The following is a 21,759-nucleotide window of genomic DNA, read 5'->3' as shown; positions in this document are numbered from 1 at the left end:
TTATATTTTATATATGCATTATTGTAATTTGTATTTACACATTACCAGGACCGTCTTTAACACAGGGCAAAGGGGGCAGCTGCCCTGGGCCCAGTCTCTGTTGAGGGGCCCAAGAGTCCAAAAAAAAAAAAAAAAAAAAAAAAAAAAAAAATTTTATGGTTCATACCAGACTGCTGATGTGACATGGGGAACACACACATTCAGTCCTAATACTGTCACAGTTCAAAGTACTCTGCTCATATTTTTTTTAAAAACTGTGCCAGACCGTGCCGGTGTCATGTGACATGCCAAGCTAGTGCCATGTGCTGTTTTAGATGTGCACTGTGCAGCATTGAATGCAAAGCCCTAACTCGGCATCCAGCCATTTCCCACTGCATCAGAAAAGGTCCTACTGGGGTTACCCTTGTTACCAGGTAACTGCTCTGGTGGTGGGGATTGTTTCTGTGTAGGGCTGACTGTAGGCGCATGCAGCAGAAAGCTGGAGCGGCAGGCACATGAGGATTTGAGCATCTGTGCAGCTGCATACACTGCTCTCTTCAGTCTAGAGGCTGTGTGTCTCATCTCACACTGTATCCATGCAGCCTTGGACAGACAGCATCCAGTCTACTGGTCCCCTTAGCCCTGCTCTTTCTGCTGTGGCCCTAAGATCAACTAACTGAAGTTTGTTAGGGGAATAGTGCTTTGTAGAAAGGTGTCAGTGGGAAGAATAAGTGAGTGCACACACGCCCCTCCCCATGCAGCATTGTCTAGTTCAGGGTGAGAGGGAACTTGTTCCTAGCAAAGAAGCGACATGTGCTAGTGTGGCTGATGTATAGCGTCATGCTGATACTTCACACATTAATGTAAGGTTTATTTTTTATAGTTTTTATTTTTTCTCTGTCTCAGATTTTACAGCTTCCCATAGTAGTTCTGCTGTTCCAGTCAGTAAACTTATATTTGTCTGCACCTCCATGCTTCCTCCTTTACCTTGCTTTGCTCCTGTTGGCTGCCCTAAATCTCTTTAACCAGCTAACCTCACACCAGAATCACATTCAAAAGAATATTAAATGAATCCACAGTGGAGGAATTTATATATTTATTTACTTATTAGTACTGCTTAGGTCCAGTTTCACATATTGCAATTTTTTTATTTTTTTTTAAATGATTTGCCCAGCAGTGGATGATCCACCGCTGGGCTAATAATAATAAAAAAAATTGATTTAGTTGTTTTTTGGGATGTTGGGGTGGAGAGCGAAATTGCATGGGGTGGGGGGGAGGGCCAAGAAAATTTTTGCCCAGGGTCCAATCAATATTAAAGACGGCCATGCACATTACATATCTACATATAACTTATTGCAATTCTGAGTAACAATGTATTACTGTTCTGTGTTAACCTTTTTTTTACCTTGTATAAGTACAATACAAGAGGAACTATATAAACCAGCAAAACAAAAAATAAAGTCAGCAAGGAATGTGTTTTTTTAGTAAATAATTGAGATTTTTAACATCTTAATATTTAGTTTATCACTAACATTTCCATCCCACATATTTTCTGTCTCCAATACATTGTAGTTTGTTTATTTCTACCCACAGAGAGCTGGTTCCTGCAAGAGACGTAGAACAGGTTTACTAGGTAGTAAAATATGTGTACCCCTAGCTGAGCTGCTCTTCACATTTTCAGGTAAAACCTTGAATCACATCAGAGATAAATCTTGTAATCCCCATTACAAATAAAGAAAGAGTATAATGCAGTGCTTAAAGGGACAGTAAGCAACTTGAAACTACAAGGCATTTGTGTTGTGTTTCTATAGAATATCATATCAGCCAAGTTTTAACATGTTTAAAACAAATTAACTCCCTTTTTACTACAAAACTCCACACCTTATTTGGAGAAACCAACTGGGCTTTAGTCCATAGATAACAAGGTTAGCTACTGTCATAATTTTAGTATTAAATGTACTGCTTTACACTTGGCATCTGATAGAGTCAATTAGGAACATATATATAGCAGGGTCAACGTCTTGATAATTCTGACAATTAGTAATTGCTCTAAATTCCGTGCTAAATAACATGAAAAGAGAAAAAAATAATAATGAAAATATATTGTAAAGTTATTTCATTATGCATAACTAAACATTTTTTATATCAAGGTAAGGGACACTGTACGGTAAAAAATGTTTTTTTTACCATATCTTCATCCATTGTTCTCAAATGGGCTGAGCATGCAGGAAGAGCAGACTTGCTTGTCTTATTTCACTCCCTATTACTTCCAATACATTTAATAATATGAAGCTAGTATAACAAGTCATTGGAAATGCATTAAGGGGAAACATTTTTACAGTACAGTCTCCCTTCAAGATGATGACAAAGAGCGCTTACCATGGCTTGCACAAAAGTTAAACAACAACACTGTTTACTTTATTCTCTAGTTGTTGCAAATGCAAACCCATTAGGACTTGCTTTTCATACACATATTCATAACCCATTTCATAAACTTTAGATGCTGGAATGCATTGAAAGCTATAGGTGATCTTGCCATAAAGCCATTTTCAGTGAACCCAGAAAGTTAAAACCTACATAAAAACTCAGACATGTTTATAATTAATATTTAATGAACATTCCTCAGACCTTTCACAGAAATGCAATTTAAGCTATATAGCGTTTGTAAAATGATCTATTCTGTATTTACTAAAGGACTTATCTGCCAATATTTAGTGGCTCTGTCCCACTCATAGACCTTTTAAGACAATGTACAGATAGCGTGATCAATACAAAATTATAAAAATCAATTTCTGTACTTTAAAAAGAAGTCCCTTTATTTTCTGAGAAACTTCTGGTAATATGTCTGACTAGCTATGACAACAGGATTCTTTCAAGGTGAGATATCCTAGCAAATATTTGCATTTCTTTAATTAAGCAATGATCTCAGCTCCATGTATGAATGGATTATAGCAGAATGCTGAGCACTTAAATGGACGGCTTACATTTCACGTTATAGATTTAAAGAGACACTAAACACTTCAAATGGTTAAAGGGCCATAATAGCCAAAAAATTGCATTCCCTAATTTTATAGAGCATATAATTTTAAAAACTACTGACCCTGCACTACAGTGTGTTTAACACCCGCATCAGGGTTAAACACACAGTAGAAGTACCTCCCAGGACCCACAGAACACTGCTGGTCCAGAGTGGAAACGGACACTGACCCAATTGCACAGCTCCGCTGTATAAACTATTGCTGTTGATTGGAACAGCTGGTAGCCAATCATGTTGTTAGTATAAAGTGCATTATTCTGTTAAATCCAATTAGATATGTAGCAGGCTTTGCATTGAAAAGTTTGCAGTATGATTTTTCAGTTCTTAGAATTAGAAAATCTACAATTTTTGGAGCTAAATTACATAAAAAGCGTACAAAATAAATAATGAAAATATAATGCAATCTGTTTTTACTATGCATAACTAAATATACTATATTAACAACTGAAGGCTTTCACTGTCCCTTTAAAGCTTTGGTATTACGTTGTATAAGAACACATATTATACTGTTTAGCAGTTGCATGGTTCTATCTTTCTGCTGCATTACAGAAGGTATTCTGAATCAATTCATTCTAAGTTGTATTATTTTTCCTTTCTTAAACCTAGAAGCTCAACCCTCAACTGCAGTATAGAATTTAGCCGTAGATGTAAAATCTTATCTCTGTAGAGTCATAAACTAAAAGTCTGCAGATGTAGGAAAAAACGGTACAGTAAAACTGTATATAAAAGCTTTTTAGCACTTTTCATCCATATTCATACTCCAATAAAAATAAAAAGAATAGAGAAACCTTCAGAAATTCTGGGCTCCTAACAGAAAGAGAATTCAGCGCTCTTTATATTTCTTTTGGGACTATATCAAAAGTTCTGAATCCCCTTTATGTTAGGATACCAACACTTTTGATAGTTTCTCTATTTTTCTTTTTTTTTTTTTTGGAGTATAATTAAGATATGAACTAATTCTTGATATTTGCTTGCCACAGGTTATATGTTTTACCTTATAACGTAGAAGTCGCTTTATTTGCCTGAAGCAGCTCAGTATTGTGTTATTTCTTGCAAACAAGGCCCATTTTTAATATAAAACAAAAACTATTTTCTGATGGAGTGGTTAATGAAACCTGACAGCGAGTCTGCTAAACAAGGATATTTGTTCAAACCGGATTCTAATTGGTTAAATGACCAGACCATTTTTCAATTTTCTTACCGTTAAGGACCAGGGCTGTTTTTACATTTTTGCTGTGTTTGTGTTCAGCTGTAATTTTCCTCTTACTCATTTACTGTACCTACACATAATATATACCGTTTTTCTCACCATTAAATGGACTTTCTAAAGATAATTTATCATATCATATAATTTACTATAAAAAATTATAAAACATGATGAAAAAAAATGAAGAAGAAAAAAAAACACTTTTTCTAACTTTGACCCCCAAAATCTGTTACACATCTACAACCACCAAAAAACACCCATGCTAAATAGTTTCTAAATTTTGTCCCGAGTTTAGAAATACCCAATGTTTACATGTTCTTTGCTTTTTTTGCAAGTTATAGGGCAATAAGTACAAATAGCACTCTGCTATTTCCAAACCATTTTTTTTTTTTCAAAATTAGCGATAGTTACATTGTAACACTGATGATATCTGTCAGAAATCCCTGAATATCCCTTGACATGTATATATATATTTGTAAAAAAATTTTTAGTAGATAACCCAAAGTATTGATCTAGGCCCATTTTGGTATATTTCATGCCACCATTTCACCGCCAAATGCAAACAAATAAAAAAAATTGTTCACTTTTTCACAAACTTTAGGTTCTCACTAAAATAATTTACAAACAGCTTTTGCAATGATGGCACAAATGGTTGTAAATGCTTCTTTGGGATACCATTTGTTCAGGAATAGCAGACATATATGGCTTTGGTGCTGCTTTTTGGTAATTAGAAGGCTGCTAAATGCCGCTGCGCACCACACTTGTATTATGCCCAGCAGTGAAGGGGTTAATTAGGTAGCTTGTAGGGTTAATTTTAGCTTTAGTGTAGAGATCAGCCTCCCACCTGACACATCCCACCCTGACCCCTCTCAAACAGCTATATTCCCTCCCCAATCCAACAATTGTCACCCCCATCTTAAGTACTTGCAGAAAGTCTGCCAGTACTAAAATAAAAGGCTTTTTTTTATTTTTTTTATATATATTCTGCAGTGTAGGATCCCCCCTTACCCCCCCCCAACCTCCCTGATCCCCCTAAACAGCTCTCTAAGCCTCCCCACTCTACCTATTTGCCGCCATCTTGGGTACTGGCAGCTGTCTGTAATTTAGCTGCTCCCCCATACCCTACCCCCTCCCAGATCCCTTTCCCAACACTTATCCCCCCCTCCCTCCTTCCCTTTCACTAAAAATGTTCCATAGTGTAGCGGTCCCACCCGCGCTTCCGGACCTCTCTTCCCCGCTCGCCGAAAAATCATCTAGTGATGGGCCGCCTACCTGCCTTCCTGCTATCCCTTGCACACCACCAACAATCTGCACCATAGTTGGCCGATGCATTGGTTGCTTAAAAAAGGGTATTGCAGGATGCCTCAATATTGAAGCATCACTGCGATACCCTGAAAGCGTCTGGAAGCGACCATGATCATTTCCAGCGCTTGAAACCCCTTAGTCGTTAATGGGTTAAGAAAACACAAGAGCAGACAGGATATGAACTAAATTGGGCACTTCCCAATATTTCTAAGCAACATATACATAATCTCAAAGAGCTTAACAGACCTTGAATCATAAAGTTCTATGAACAATAAAAGTTTTGCAGCCTACCCGATGCTGAAGAATTCTGGCATGCTAAAGTTGTAGCTGAAGCCGCCATCTATATTTTCCAGAGTGTGCCACCATGTTGTAATGTAGGTCACATGATGTGTGCATCTTTAAAGTCCTTTAAGCATGCACAAAAGCAGATCTTGTTATCCAAAGCAAGTAATAGTCCCGCGTAGTGTACACTTAATTATTGTGGACAGATAGAATCTATTGTATGTGCATGGACAAAAGCTCACATTGATGATGAGGTTTCCGTCCTGAGCGAGGTAAGGTGGCGTCATCAATGTGAGGTTCTGTGCATTTGTATTATTGATACTTAAAGAGACATGAAAACCATTTTTTTTATTTCATGACTCAAATAGAGCATGTAACTTTAAACTACTTTCCAATTTACTTCTATTATCTAATTGTATTTTTTCTCTTGGCATCCCTTGTTGTAAAGCAGGAAAATAAGCTCTGGAGCGTGCTCGTGTGTGCTGTACTATATGGCAGCAGTTTTTTATGCCATGTAGTGCTCCAGATATATTCATGCAAGAAGTAAATTGGAAACTTTTTTTAAATTCTATGCGCTCATGAAAACAAAATGTTTGAGTTTCATGCCCCTTTTAAAGGAAACTGTAGATTAGTTTGGCTTATGATTAGCATTTAATGTGCTTTTAACAAAAAAAAGACCTAGGAAACAGATATTTTATGTAAAATTGAAGGCTACTAAACTTATATGACATATGATGATTTTGCGGGCGGCATCAAAAACATTAGAAGGTTAGAAAAAAACATAATTTATGCTTACCTGATAAATTTATTTCTCTTGTAGTGTATTCAGTCCACGGGTCATCCATTACTTATGGGATATATTCTCCCCCCAACAGGAAGTTGCAAGAGGATCACCCAAGCAGAGCTGCTATATAGCTCCTCCCCTCACTGCCATATCCAGTCATTCTACCGAAACAAGACAAGAAAGGAGAAACCATAGGGTGCAGTGGTGACTGGAGTTTTAATTAAAATTTAGATCTGCCTTAAAAAAAACAGGGCGGGCCGTGGACTGAATACACTACAAGAGAAATAAATTTATCAGGTAAGCATAAATTATGTTTTCTCTTGTTAAGTGTATTCAGTCCACGGGTCATCCATTACTTATGGGATACCAATAACAAAGCTAAAGTACACGGATGATGGGAGGGACAAGGCAGGAACATTAAACAGAAGGAACCACTGCCTGTAGAACCTTTCTCCCAAAAACAGCCTCCGAAGAAGCAAAAGTGTCAAATTTGTAAAATTTTGAAAAGGTGTGAAGCGAAGACCAAGTCGCAGCCTTGCAAATCTGTTCAACAGAGGCCTCATTCTTAAAGGCCCAGGTGGAAGCCACAGCTCTAGTGGAATGAGCTGTAATTCTTTCAGGGGGCTGCTGTCCAGCAGTCTCATAGGCTAAACGTATTATGCTACGAAGCCAAAAGGAGAGAGAGGTTGCCGAAGCTTTCTGACCTCTCCTCTGTCCAGAGTAAACGACAAACAGGGAAGAAGTTTGACGAAAATCTTCAGTTGCCTGTAAATAGAACTTCAGGGCACGGACTACGTCCAGATTATGCAAAAGTCGTTCCTTCTTTGAAGAAGGATTAGGACATAATGATGGAACAACAATCTCCTGATTGATATTCCTGTTAGAAACTACCTTAGGTAAAAACCCAGGTTTAGTACGCAGAACTACCTTGTCTGAATGGAAAATCAGATAAGGAGAATCACAATGTAAGGCAGATAACTCAGAGACTCTTCGAGCCGAGGAAATAGCCATCAAAAACAGAACTTTCCAAGATAAAAGCTTAATATCAATGGAATGAAGGGGTTCAAACGGAACACCTTGAAGAACTTTAAGAACCAAGTTTAAGCTCCACAGCGGAGCAACAGTCTTAAACACAGGCTTAATCCTAGCCAAAGCCTGACAAAAAGCCTGGACGTCTGGAACTTCTGCCAGACGTTTGTGTAAAAGAATAGACAGAGCAGAAATCTGTCCCTTTAACGAACCAGCAGATAAGCCCTTTTCTAAACCCTCTTGTAGAAAAGACAATATCCTAGGAATCCTAACCTTACTCCATGAGTAACTCTTGGATTCGCACCAATATAAATATTTACGCCATATCTTATGGTAGATTTTTCTGGTAACAGGCTTCCGTGCCTGTATTAAGGTATCAATAACCAACTCCGAGAAGCCACGCTTTGATAGGATCAAGCGTTCAATCTCCATGCAGTCAGCCTCAGAGAAATTAGATTTGGATGGTTGAAAGGACCTTGTATTAGAAGGTCCTGCCTCAGAGGCAGAGACCATGGTGGACATGACGACATGTCCACTAGGCCTGCATACCAGGTCCTGCGTGGCCACGCAGGCGCTATCAGAATCACTGATGCTTTCTCCTGTTTGATCTTGGCAATCAGTCGAGGCAGCAGCGGAAACGGTGGAAACACATAAGCCATGTTGAAAACCCAAGGGGCTGCTAGAGCATCTATCAGCGCCGCTCCCGGATCCCTGGACCTGGATCCGTAACGAGGAAGCTTGGCGTTCTGGCGAGACGCCATGAGATCTAGTTCTGGTTTGCCCCAACGATGAACCAGCTGAACGAACACTTCCGGATGAAGTTCCCACTCCCCCGGATGAAAAGTCTGGCGACTTAGAAAGTACGCCTCCCAGTTCTCCACGCCTGGGATGTAAATCGCTGACAGGTGGCAAGAGTGAGACTCTGCCCAGCGAATTATCCTTGAGACTTCTAACATCGCTAGGGAACTCCTGGTTCCCCCTTGATGGTTGATGTAAGCCACAGTCGTGATGTTGTCCAAACTGAAATCTGATGAACCTCAGTGTTGCTAACTGAGGCCAAGCTAGAAGAGCATTGAATATTGCTCTTAACTCCAGAATATTTATTGGGAGGAGTTTCTCCTCCTGAGTCCACGATCCCTGAGCCTTCAGGGAGTTCCAGACTGCGCCCCAACCTAGAAGGCTGGCATCTGTTGTTACAATCGTCCAATCTGGCCTGCGAAAGGTCATACTCTTGGACAGATGGACCCGAGAAAGCCACCAGAGAAGAGAATCTCTGGTCTCTTGATCCAGATTTAGTAGAGGGGACAAATCTGAGTAATCCCCATTCCACTGACTTAGCATGCATAATTGCAGCGGTCTGAGATGCAGGCGCGCAAATAGCACTATGTCCATTGCCGCTACCATTAAGCCGATTACTTCCATGCACTGAGCCACTGACGGGCGTGGAATGGAATGAAGGACACGGCAAGCATTTAGAAGTTTTGATAACCTGGACTCCGTCAGGTAAATTTTCATCTCTACAGAATCTATAAGAGTCCCTAGGAAGGAGATTCTTGTGAGTGGTAATAGAAAACTCTTTTCCACGTTCACCTTCCACCCATGCGACCTCAGAAATGCCAGAACTATCTCTGTATGAGACTTGGCAATTTGAAAACTTGACTCTTGTATCAGAATGTCGTCTAGATACGGAGCCACCGCTATGCCTCGCGGTCTTAGAACCGCCAGAAGTGAGCCCAGAACCTTTGTAAAAATTCTCGGGGCCGTAGCTAACGCGAAGGGAAGAGCTACAAACTGGTAATGCCTGTCTAGAAAGGCAAATCTTAGGTACCGATAATGATCTTTGTGAATCGGTATGTGAAGGTAGGCATCCTTTAAGTCCACTATGGTCATGTACTGACCCTCTTGGATCATGGGTAGGATGGTTCGAATAGTTTCCATTTTGAATGATGGAACTCTTAGGAATTTGTTTAAGATCTTTAAGTCCAAGATTGGTCTGAAGGTTCCCTCTTTCTTGGGAACTACAAACAGATTTGAGTAAAATCCTTGTCCTTGTTCCGTCCGCGGAACTGGGTGGATCACCCCCATTACTAGGAGGTCTTGTACACAGCGTAGAAATGCCTCTTTCTTTATTTGGTTTGCTGATAACCTTGAAAGATGAAATCTCCCTTGTGGAGGAGAAGCTTTGAAGTCCAGAAGATATCCCTGAGATATGATCTCCAACGCCCAGGGTTCCTGGACATCTCTTGCCCACGCCTGGGCAAAGAGAGAAAGTCTGCCCCCCACTAGATCCGTTTCCGGATAGGGGGCCATCCCTTCATGCTGTCTTAGGGGCAGTAGTAGGTTTTCTGGCCTGCTTGCCCTTGTTCCAGGACTGGCTAGTTTTCCAGGCCTGTCTGTAACGAGCAACAGTTCCTTCCTGTTTTGGAGCAGAGGAAGTTGATGCTGCTTCTGCCTTGAAGTTACAAAAGGCACGAAAATTAGACTGTTTGGCCTTTGATTTGGCCCTGTCCTGAGGAAGAGTATGACCCTTACCTCCAGTAATGTCAGCGATAATTTCTTTCAAGCCGGGCCCGAATAAGGTTTGCCCCTTGAAAGGAATATTAAGCAATTTAGATTTAGAAGTCACATCAGCTGACCAGGATTTAAGCCATAGCGCTCTGCGCGCCTGGATGGCGAATCCGGAGTTCTTAGCCGTTAGTTTAGTTAAATGTACAATGGCATCAGAAACAAATGCATTAGCTAGCTTAAGTGCTTTAAGCTTGTCCATAATTTCATCCAATGGAGCTTTGTGAATGGCCTCTTCTAGAGACTCAAACCAGAATGCCTCAGCAGCAGTGACAGGCGCAATGCATGCAAGGGGCTGTAAGATAAAACCTTGTTGAACAAACATTTTCTTAAGGTAACCTTCTAATTTTTTATCCATTGGATCCGAAAAAGCACAACTATCCTCCACTGGGATAGTGGTACGCTTAGCTAAAGTAGAAACTGCTCCCTCCACCTTAGGGACCGTCTGCCATAAGTCCCGTGTAGTGGCGTCTATTGGAAACATTTTCTATCCCACTCCTTGCTAATAATTTCTGTAAGCCTTTTAGGTATAGGAAAAACGTCAGTACACACCGGCACCGCATAGTATCTATCCAGCCTACATAATTTCTCTGGAATTGCAACTGTGTTACAGTCATTCAGAGCCGCTAAAACCTCCCCTAGCAATACACGGAGGTTCTCAAGCTTAAATTTAAAATTAGAGATCTCTGAATCCGGTTTCCCTGGATCAGATCCGTCACCCACAGAATGAAGCTCTCCGTCCTCATGTTCTGCAAACTGTGACGCAGTATCGGACATGGCTCTCACAGCACCAGCGCGCTCTGTCCTTATCCCAGAGCAATCGCGCTTGCCTCTTAATTCTGGCAATTTAGATAATACTTCTGTCAGGGTATTATTCATAATAGTAGCCATGTCTTGTAAAGTGATTTGTATGGGCGTCTCTGATGTACTTGGCGCCACAATATCACGCGCCTCCTGAGCGGGAGGCGAAGGTACTGACACGTGAGGAGAGTTAGTCGGCATAACTTCCCCCTCGTTGTCTGGTGATAATTCCTTTACAGATAAAGACTGACCTTTATTATTTAAAGTGAAATCAATACATTTAGTACACATATTTCTATGGGGCTCCACACTGGCCTTCAAACATAGTGAACAAACAGATTCATCTGTGTCAGACATGTTTAAACAGACTAGCAATGAGACTAGCAAGCTTGGAAAACACTTTAAAATAAATTTACAAGCAATATAGAAAACTCTACTGCGCCTTTAAGAAGCACAGAAAAACTGTCACAGTTGAAATAACAATGAACCAAATCAGTTATAGCAACCAAATTTTCACAGTAAATGTATTAAGTTAGCAGAGCATTGCACCCACTTGCAAATGGATGATTAACCCCTTAATACCCAAAACGGATAATCAATAGAGAAAAAAAACGTTTTTTAACACAGTCAAACACACTGTCACAGGTCTGCTGTGACTGATTACCTCCCTCAAAAATGACTTTTGAAGTCCCTTGAGCTCTCGAGACGTCCTGGGTCATGCAGGAAGAAGCAGGAAGACAGACTGAATTTTTACTGCGCAAAAAAGCGCTAAAATAGGCCCCTCCCACTCATTATTACAACAGTGGGAGCCTCAGTTAACTGTTTCTATGCAGAAATATGTCAGCCATGTGGAAAAATTCATGCACCAATAAGTTTTATCACCAATGTACCTCACAAAAACGATTAAACATGCCAGCAAACGTTTTAAACATCCTTTTTTAAAGAGTATGTATCTCTATTGATAAGCCTGATACCAGTCCTTCTACTGCATTTTAAGGCTTATTACATTACTTCAGTATTAGTAGCATTTTCTTAGTCAAATTCCATTCCTTAGAAAATTACTTTACTGCATATACATTAATCAGCCTGATACCAGTCGCTTTCACTGCATTTAAGGCTTTATTTACATTACATCGGTATCAGCAGTATTTTCTTAGTCAATTCCATTCCTTAGAAAAATATTTTACTGCACATACCTTATTTGCAGGAGACCCCGCACGTTACTTCTGCTAAGATCATAGAAAACGCAGGCAGATTCTTCTTCCAAATACTGCTTGAGAAAAAAACAGCACACTCCGGTGCCATTTAAAAATAACAAACTTTTGATTGAAGAAATAATTAAGTATAAAACACCACACTCCTCTCACGACCTCCATCTATGTTGAGGGTTGCAAGAGAATGACTGGGTATGACATGTGAGGGGAGGAGCTATATAGCAGCTCTGCTTTGGGTGATCCTCTTGCAACTTCCTGTTGGGAAGGGAATATATCCCATAAGTAATGGATGACCCGTGGACTGAATACACTTAACAAGAGAAAACTGTACCATATTAAACTTTTTTTTAATTGAATTCTATAAATACATAGTAAAGAAAAGAAAATGCAACCAACATTTGAGAGTGTTCTATTAAGTAGCCAATACAATTAGTTTATAGACAACCACCATTTTGGAGCAAAATTGCAGAACAGGTTTTAACTCAACCACCATTCTGGAGAAACGCTGTTTATCTGTAGCATCAGGTTTTCGCACTATTCTGGAGCTGCCTCGCACTGAAGTACATTTTTTTCCAGCCTGCACAACTTCAGTTTTGGACAGGATTTGACTGTACTAAATTGCATCAGCACTTCAGTTTTGAGCTTGGAAGCTGCATTGTTTATATACACTATATATATACACTATATATATATATATATATATATATATATATATATATATATATATATATATTGTTATTATTTTTTCCATAAAGTGTATATGTGTCTGCTTTTTAAATTATATTATGGCTGCATAATTCTGTACATTTCTTCAGGCTTAGAATAAATATAAAAAAACACTATAAAATGCACTTACATAATGATTTCCCAGGGTAAAGCTTTGCATTTGGGTAACCGGGAATATGTTTCTCTTCTTGGGCACGTAGCCCATCCAGCTCATGTTTAATGATATACTGACATTCTGCCATGGTTAGAAAGTCATCCCCTTCATCTGTAAAACATAACAAAAATAGTGAAAACTTCTTGTCTTTATAAGCATTTCTACAAAACTAGTGTAGCTAAAGAAAAATATCTTAAAATAAAATTCATTATGTGGTCCTGATTTTAAGAATACCCCATATATCTATGTTTCCAAGTAATTTATAGCAAATATAGGGTAAATACTACAAAGATGGAATTATTGGTTTAAAATTGCTATGGTTAGACTGTAAGCTAAATAGTAGTCACCCATTTCAAAACTGGTATGCAGATATAGAATTTAGATATCCCAGGATATTTTGACACGTTGATGTTTAACCCTTTTATCGCCAATGGCAGAAAATAAAATTTAGGGGTAAAAAAATAAACTTTATTAAAATAAAATGTAATTTAAAAATACATAAAAACACACTATTTTCACTGCATGTGTTCACTGGCTGTCAGAGTGGTCACATGACCATGGGCCACTTTTTTGTGCATCAATGGACTACCTCACTCCTGAGGCATCCAGTGATTGGCCACTAAGATTGATACCAGCATGCAATGGGGCATGCTAGTATCTAGGCTCCATTTTAAGTATGCAAGGACTAGGGTGGTAAATAAGTATTAAGTCCATTTTTTCTTTATTATTCTTTGACACCTTTGTAACAAATGTTAACCTAGTCTTTTCTAAAGCCCCGAGAGAAAAAGAGAGAGAAAAAGAGAAAGAAAAAGAGAAAGAAAAAGAGAGAGAAAAAGAGAGAGAAAAAGAGAGAGAGAAAGAGAGAAAGAGAGAAAGAGAGAAAGAGAGAGAGAAAGAGAGAAAGAGAGAAAGAGAGAAAGAGTTTATAATGTAAGTCAATGGGAAGTGAGGGAGTTAGGTTCCAGGCCCCTCTCAAAATTGGCATAAGTAACACCTAATATATTATTTTTAAAGCTTTGAAATGAAGACTTTAAATGCTAAACAGCATTATAAACCTAATAAAATAATCACACAACACAGAATATATAATTAAACAAAGTTAAATGAACAAAAACATTTGCTAAACAGCATTATAAACCTAATAAAATAATCAAACAACACAAACTTTACTTGCATTTTTCTGCAAAAAGTTCTTTCTATGCTTTCCATTCTGGACTGATTTATAGACAGAAAGATCATGTTCCTTTGCAAGCTGCTAGATAGCTCAGGTCTGGTTAAACTGATTAATTTCAGCTTGCATATCTTTGTTGCAACACAAGCAGACAGCTCAATCTACTGGCTATTTTAATTAATGCACTGCTTCTCAATGCTTTTCAATAGCAGTCAAATGACTGAAAAAAAAGGTTGTTATTCTGAAACGGTGCAGATTGAACCATTGTAAACCGAGGCCACCTGTATATGTGTATATATATATATATATATATATATATATATATATATATATATATATACACATATACACACACACAGTGTATATATATATATATATATATATATATATAAATTATTTTTTTCATTCTTATATTTCACATTTTAGTATTTAAGTTTACTCAAAAATAACACTGATACCCACTTTCTGTACATAGATAAGTAATTTAACATTAGCAACTACGGTCTTGAAGCTGATAGACATCACTTATTGAGTTGTACTGCTGTATACCATAATTATATTTAAGCTACAGTCATAAACTAATATCTGAAATACCTCTCCTTTTCTGTTTTTGCTAACATCAAGTATCTTGCTGGCCTTTTAGGGGTTTTGCTGCCAGCAGCCGAGACAGCAGAACCTACTTAAATTTAGACATTTTTCCTAAGGCACCACGTTCTTATTTTTAGTATGTTACTTTGTTACATAAGTAAAACCGTAAGAGCTTCAGCTTGATTATCAGCATATTGTATTATTAAGACCTCAGAACCTTGACAATTTAACATTGATTTATGGGGGACAGCTGTAGTCGTTTAGATATAAATATACTCAGATAGTAATGCTATCATGATTACTATGCTCTCTGTCCTTCTTGAGGAGTTTGGTTTTCAGATAAAAGTATACACAATTTTATGTTATTTTATCTGTGCTTTTATATTTCTTTTATGTGCTACTAATCCCTAGGATCAACCGATATGTACCTATATGTGATCATGATCTTCACTATCACAGAGTCCCTAGGATTGTCTCCTTAGATCTCATTATGAGTAGAGCCTACTAAGTTTTAACACCCTAGCTCTATTTACTGGAGACTCAGTTTAGACACTAATGGTAAGATGTCAGGGGTTGGGTATTATTAGTATAATTGTACTCTAAGCCCGTTACCATTCTATTTCTTCCCCAGCCTTTCAGGGACAGTGACAATAAGTAGAGTACGTTTGTACTTCCCTATAACATATTGACCCGCTCACATATTCCATAGCCTATGCTTTCCTCTCAACGATCCTTATAAGCTATTTGTTTAGTTGTTTCTATATGCTCCTTTAATAGACAACTTACTAGGATGTAGATATTCTGAATATGTATCATTCAGTTTTGCCACGTCTAGTTTATTATGTTTGCTCAACAATCTTGACTGCTCCATCATGTGATAGTTTACTCATGTCTAAAAGCAATACTTGTACACATATTTTCTTTAAGTTGCTATAGGACCATAGTATAATTGGTTGTATACGGATATTGTAGAGTAATATTTCACTATGAAGGTCCAAGAGTGATCTTCTTATATATTCCTCCAGGTAATTATTAGTTTTCTGTGTTTCAGGCCCAAAATTGGCCTTGTTTATTTTAAGAGGGTAAAACAAGAGGTTTGTTTATTAGGTTGCACCTCAAATTTGGTACACACTATACCTCCCTAACCCGAAAGGAGGTAAAAAGTACAGAAATACCCTGGAAGGTAGCGCTATATAGCTAAAGAATTGTTTGTCATCAAATGTGCAATAAAAGAATTAAAATAAAATACATCAATTAAAAAAAATATATATTATTTAATATTTTTAATTATTTATTAATACACATATGATTTGTGAAGAAACCCCCAAAACAAAAGATAAACACATAAACTTATGAGTAAAAATGTTTAAAAACATCACTGTAATTGATCAAAGCCTCAATAGAATTTCCTGGAGTCAATAGTGTAGACAAATAATCCAATATCGGAATTAGTCAGTCGTATGCTCCAAAGGAACCACAAATAAAGGCTAAAAAAGCAAATTCAAAATCAATAAAAAATGGGATAGTATTTGGGGCGTGTCCGAACAGCTAGGTAAAGAACGGAACTAAGTGTAATCTGACACCAAGCAACTTTGAAAGAAAATGGCGGCCATACGGGACATGGATATATCAGCCCATTTGTATACACAGTTTGCGAAACTTGGGAAGCTTATAAAATCACTATACAAGAGAGCTCCATTTGACATCCTGATGCATAGGCTATACACAAACAGAATAATACCTACAACAGCGGAGGAAGCACTAAAATCTTATACTCAAATTGGCACTAAAATACCCGAGTACATGGTAAGTAAGTTTAACACGCAACTTAAACTTGCCGCTATACTGACCAGGGACCTGTATTGCACTAAAGAAAGCTTATTCAGCCCAACCACCTTACCTGGTAACAAAATTAGCAAATTCATGGAGCGCCCAAAAGGCGGTGACCACCGCATGGACATGCTGACATCGGTCGCTGCCACAGTGCGACATCAATCTCCTCAGGCAATTCAGTGTCTGGCGCAGAACACGTTTTCAAGGGGGCTTGAGGGGGACCCCTGGATAAATATGAACCACTTCGATAGTCGGCACTCACAAGACATCTAAGATAAAGCTCCTAGACCCAGATGGACTATGTGACACCACAGCAAATTGAAATGTACACCCGTCCTTTGAATCAAATGTCATGGCTCGCTCAGCCTCTAAATAAGGCCCCACTGACTCCCTCCAAGAACAATCTCTTAGCTCAGACAGACATAGGGGGCTGATAACTAATAAGCGGGGATTTTTCTCTTGCCATTAAAACCTTGCCTTGCTGAAAGTTGGTAAGTGGAAATTTTTAATATACCACTGTTTTAAATTGTGTTTTGCTTTGCACGTTATGAAGCTTGTTAGTTATTTATTTTTATTTTTACTGACATATAAGGCTCTATATAAATATTGCAATGAAATATTTCACACTTTACGTAACAGAATCTACTTAGTATTGTAATGAAAGGCTCTGCTATTAGACCATTAATCTTCCCTGTGTGGCCCGCAGCCGGGGCTGCAGAGCGGAAGTCAGCATAATATAACTCCTAAGAGTTAAGATGAACAGCTATAAATTTTCCAATGGCTGCATAAAATACTACTTACATTGAGCTTTTATTTTACATGGTAGGCAGTGATACTCTCCTATAAGTAGATCCTAGTTACTCTAAAATTTATGAAGACATTGCCTCTCAGAATATATCATTTAGTTAGAGACACTTATTTGTTATGGGCTTGATGTATCCTAGCCTTTTTTTCTCTTATACACATATTACGCCACTTCATAACTTGATACTGGTATGAATATGGTGGTATGAGAGAGTACTCATCATTATATAAAATGTTAGATCGATGTAGGTCTTTATATACACGTTGTTCTTATCACTAAGTTTTACTTCTATATAACCCCAATACCATTACCAATGTACCCATTTATAAGATCCAAGAGAGGTCTACTCAGTAACAACAGGGGTATGGAATGAGGCTCACTGCACTTTGTTTATAAATTCAACTAATGTATACTTGTCATACTTTATTAAGTCTAAGCTTTTCTGAGCAAACTATGGCCTAGATTTGGAGTTCGGCGGTAGCCGTCAAAACCAGCGTTAGAGGCTCCTAACGCTGGTTTTGGCCGCCCGCTGGTATTTGGAGTCAGTGATTAAAGGGTCTAACGCTCACTTTTCAGCCGCGACTTTTCCATACCGCAGATCCCCCTACGCCATTTGCGTATCCTATCTTTTCAATGGGATCTTTCTAACGCCGGTATTTAGAGTCGTTTCTGAAGTGAGCGTTAGAGCTCTAACGACAAAATTCCAGCCGCCTGAAAATAGCAGGAGTTAAGAGCTTTCTGGCTAACGCCGGTTCATAAAGCTCTTAACTACTGTACCCTAAAGTACACTAACACCCATAAACTACCTATGTACCCCTAAACCGAGGCCCCCCCACATCGCCGCCACTCGATTAAAATTTTTAACCCCTAATCTGCCGACCGCCACCTACGTTATACTTATGTACCCCTAATCTGCTGCCCCTAACCCCGCCGACCCCTGTATTACATTTATTAACCCCTAACCTGCCCCCCACAACGTCGCCGCCAGCTACTTAAAATAATTAACCCCTAATCTTCCGACCGCAAAGCGCCGCCACCTACGTTATCCCTATGTACCCCTAATCTGCTACCCCTAACACCGCCGACCCCTATATTATCTTTATTAACCCCTAATCTGCCCCCCTCAACGTCGCCGACACTTTATTAACCCCTAATCCGCCTCACTAACCCTATCATAAATAGTATTAACCCCTAATCTGCCCTCCCTAACATCGCCGACACCTACCTTCAATTATTAACCCCTAATCTTCCGAGCGGAGCTTACCGCTATTCTAATAAATGGATTAACCCCTAACGCTAAGTCTAACCCTAACACTAACACCCCCATAACTTAAATATAATTTACATCTAACGAAATTAATTAACTCTTATTAAATAAATGATTCCTATTTAAAGCTAAATACTTACCTGTAAAATAAATCCTAATATAGCTACAATATAAATTATAATTACATTGTAGCTATTTTAGGATTAATATTTATTTTACAGGCAACTTTGTAATTATTTTAACCAGGTACAATAGCTATTAAATAGTTAAGAACTATTTAATAGTTACCTAGTTAAAATAATTACAAATTTACCTGTAAAATAAATCCTAACCTAAGATATAATTAAACCTAACACTACCCTATCAATAAAATAATTAAATAAACTACCTACAATTACCTACAATTAACCTAACACTACACTATCAATAAATTAATTAAACACAATTGCTACAAATAAATACAATTACATAAACTAGCTAAAGTACAAAAAGTAAAAAAGAACTAAGTTACAAAAAATAAAAAAATATTTACAAACATAAGAAAAATATTACAACAATTTTAAACTAATTACACCTACTCTAAGCCCCCTAATAAAATAACAAAGCCCCCCAAAATAAAAAATTCCCTACCCTATTCTAAATTAAAAAAGTTACAAGCTCTTTTACCTTACCAGCTTTGAACAGGGCCCTTTGCGGGGCATGCCCCAAGAATTTCAGCTCTTTTGCCTGTAAAAGAATAAATACAATACCCCCCCCCAACATTACAACCCACCACCCACATACCCCTAATCTAACCCAAACCCCCCTTAAATAAACCTAACACTAAGCCCCTGAAGATCTTCCTACCTTGTCTTCACCATACCAGGTTCACCGATCCGTCCTGGCTCCAACATCTTCATCCAACCCAAGCGGGGGTTGGCGATCCATCATCCGGTGCTGAAGAGGTCCAGAAGAGGCTCCAAAGTCTTCCTCCTATCCGGCAAGAAGAGGACATCCGGACCGGCAAACATCTTCTCCAAGCGGCATCTTCGATCTTCTTCCATCCGGTGCGGAGCGGGTCCATCTTGAAGCAGGCGACGCGGATCCATCCTCTTCTTCCGTTGTCTCCCGACGAATGACGGTTCCTTTAAGGGACGTCATCCAAGATGGCGTCCCTCGAATTCCGATTGGCTGATAGGATTCTATCAGCCAATCGGAATTAAGGTAGGAATTTTCTGATTGGCTGATGGAATCAGCCAATCAGAATCAAGTTCAATCCGATTGGCTGATCCAATCAGCCAATCAGATTGAGCTCGCATTCTATTGGCTGTTCCGATCAGCCAATAGAATGCGAGCTCAATCTGATTGGCTGATTGGATCAGCCAATCGGATTGAACTTGATTCTGATTGGCTGATTCCATCAGCCAATCAGAAAATTCCTACCTTAATTCCGATTGGCTGATAGAATCCTATCAGCCAATCGGAATTCGAGGGACGCCATCTTGGATGACGTCCCTTAAAGGAACCGTCATTTGTCGGGAGACAACGGAAGAAGAGGATGGATCCGCGTCGCCTGCTTCAAGATGGACCCGCTCCGCACCGGATGGAAGAAGATCGAAGATGCCGCTTGGAGAAGATGTTTGCCGGTCCGGATGTCCTCTTCTTGCCGGATAGGAGGAAGACTTTGGAGCCTCTTCTGGACCTCTTCAGCACCGGATGATGGATCGCCAACCCCCGCTTGGGTTGGATGAAGATGTTGGAGCCAGGACAGATCGGTGAACCTGGTATGGTGAAGACAAGGTAGGAAGATCTTCAGGGGCTTAGTGTTAGGTTTATTTAAGGGGGGTTTGGGTTAGATTAGGGGTATTGTATTTATTCTTTTACAGGCAAAAGAGCTGAAATTCTTGGGGCATGCCCCGCAAAGGGCCCTGTTCAGGGCTGGTAAGGTAAAAGAGCTTGTAACTTTTTTAATTTAGAATAGGGTAGGGAATTTTTTATTTTGGGGGGCTTTGTTATTTTATTAGGGGGCTTAGAGTAGGTGTAATTAGTTTAAAATTGTTGTAATATTTTTCTTATGTTTGTAAAAAAAAAAATATTTTTTGTAACTTAGTTATTTTTTATTTTTTGTACTTTAGCTAGTTTATGTAATTGTATTTATTTGTAGGAATTGTGTTTAATTAATTTATTGATAGTGTAGTGTTAGGTTAATTGTAGGTAATTGTAGGTAGTTTATTTAATTATTTTATTGATAGGGTAGTGTTAGGTTTAATTATATCTTAGGTTAGGATTTATTTTACAGGTAAATTTGTTATTATTTTAACTAGGTAACTATTAAATAGTTCTTAACTATTTAATAGCTATTGTACCTAGTTAAAATAAATACCAAGTTGCCTGTAAAATAAATATTAATCCTAAAATAGCTATAATATAATTATAATTTATATTGTAGCTATATTAGGATTTATTTTACAGGTAAGTATTTATCTTTAAATAGGAATAATTTATTTAATAAGAGTTAACTTATTTCGTTAGATGTAAATTATATTTAAGTTAGGGGGGTGTTAGTGTTAGGGTTAGACTTAGCTTTAGGGGTTAATCAATTTATTAGAATAGCGGTGAGCTCCGGTCGTCAGATTAGGGGTTAATAATTGAAGTTAGGTGTCGGCGATGTTAGGGAGGGCAGATTAGGGGTTAATACTATTTATGATAGGGTTAGTGAGGCGGATTAGGGGTTAATAACTTTATTATAGTAGCGCTCAGGTCCGCTCGGCAGATTAGGGGTTAATAAGTGTAGGCAGGTGTCGGCGACGTTGAGGGGGGCAGATTAGGGGTTAATAAATATAATATAGGGGTCGGCGATGTTAGGGCAGCAGATTAGGGGTACATAGGGATAACGTAGGTTGCGGCGGTTTACGGAGCGGCAGATTAGGGGTTAATAATAATATGCAGGGGTCAGCGATAGCGGGGGCGGCAGATTAGGGGTTAATAAGTGTAAGGTTAGGGGCGTTTAGACTCGGGGTACATGTTAGGGTG

The 21,759-nt window shown here is 38.6% G+C and overlaps 1 protein-coding gene across 2 annotated transcripts in view; it reads right to left on the bottom strand.

Annotated features, from left to right (window-relative positions):
• ANO10 (anoctamin 10) overlaps positions 1-21,759 on the bottom strand; it is a 778,263-nt gene that overhangs the window by 723,411 nt on the left and 33,093 nt on the right. For both annotated transcript variants that reach the window (XM_053714266.1, XM_053714265.1), the window contains exon 4: positions 13,060-13,194. In XM_053714266.1, coding sequence (XP_053570241.1) covers positions 13,060-13,194 — 135 coding nt within the window. The remainder of the gene's footprint in view (positions 1-13,059; positions 13,195-21,759) is intronic.

The sequence above is a fragment of the Bombina bombina genome, chromosome 5, assembly GCF_027579735.1.
Source record: "Bombina bombina isolate aBomBom1 chromosome 5, aBomBom1.pri, whole genome shotgun sequence".
NCBI classification, from domain to species: domain Eukaryota; kingdom Metazoa; phylum Chordata; class Amphibia; order Anura; family Bombinatoridae; genus Bombina; species Bombina bombina.
The sequence above is the reverse complement of the archived record's forward strand: the minus strand, read 5'-3'. Positions and strand labels throughout refer to the sequence as shown.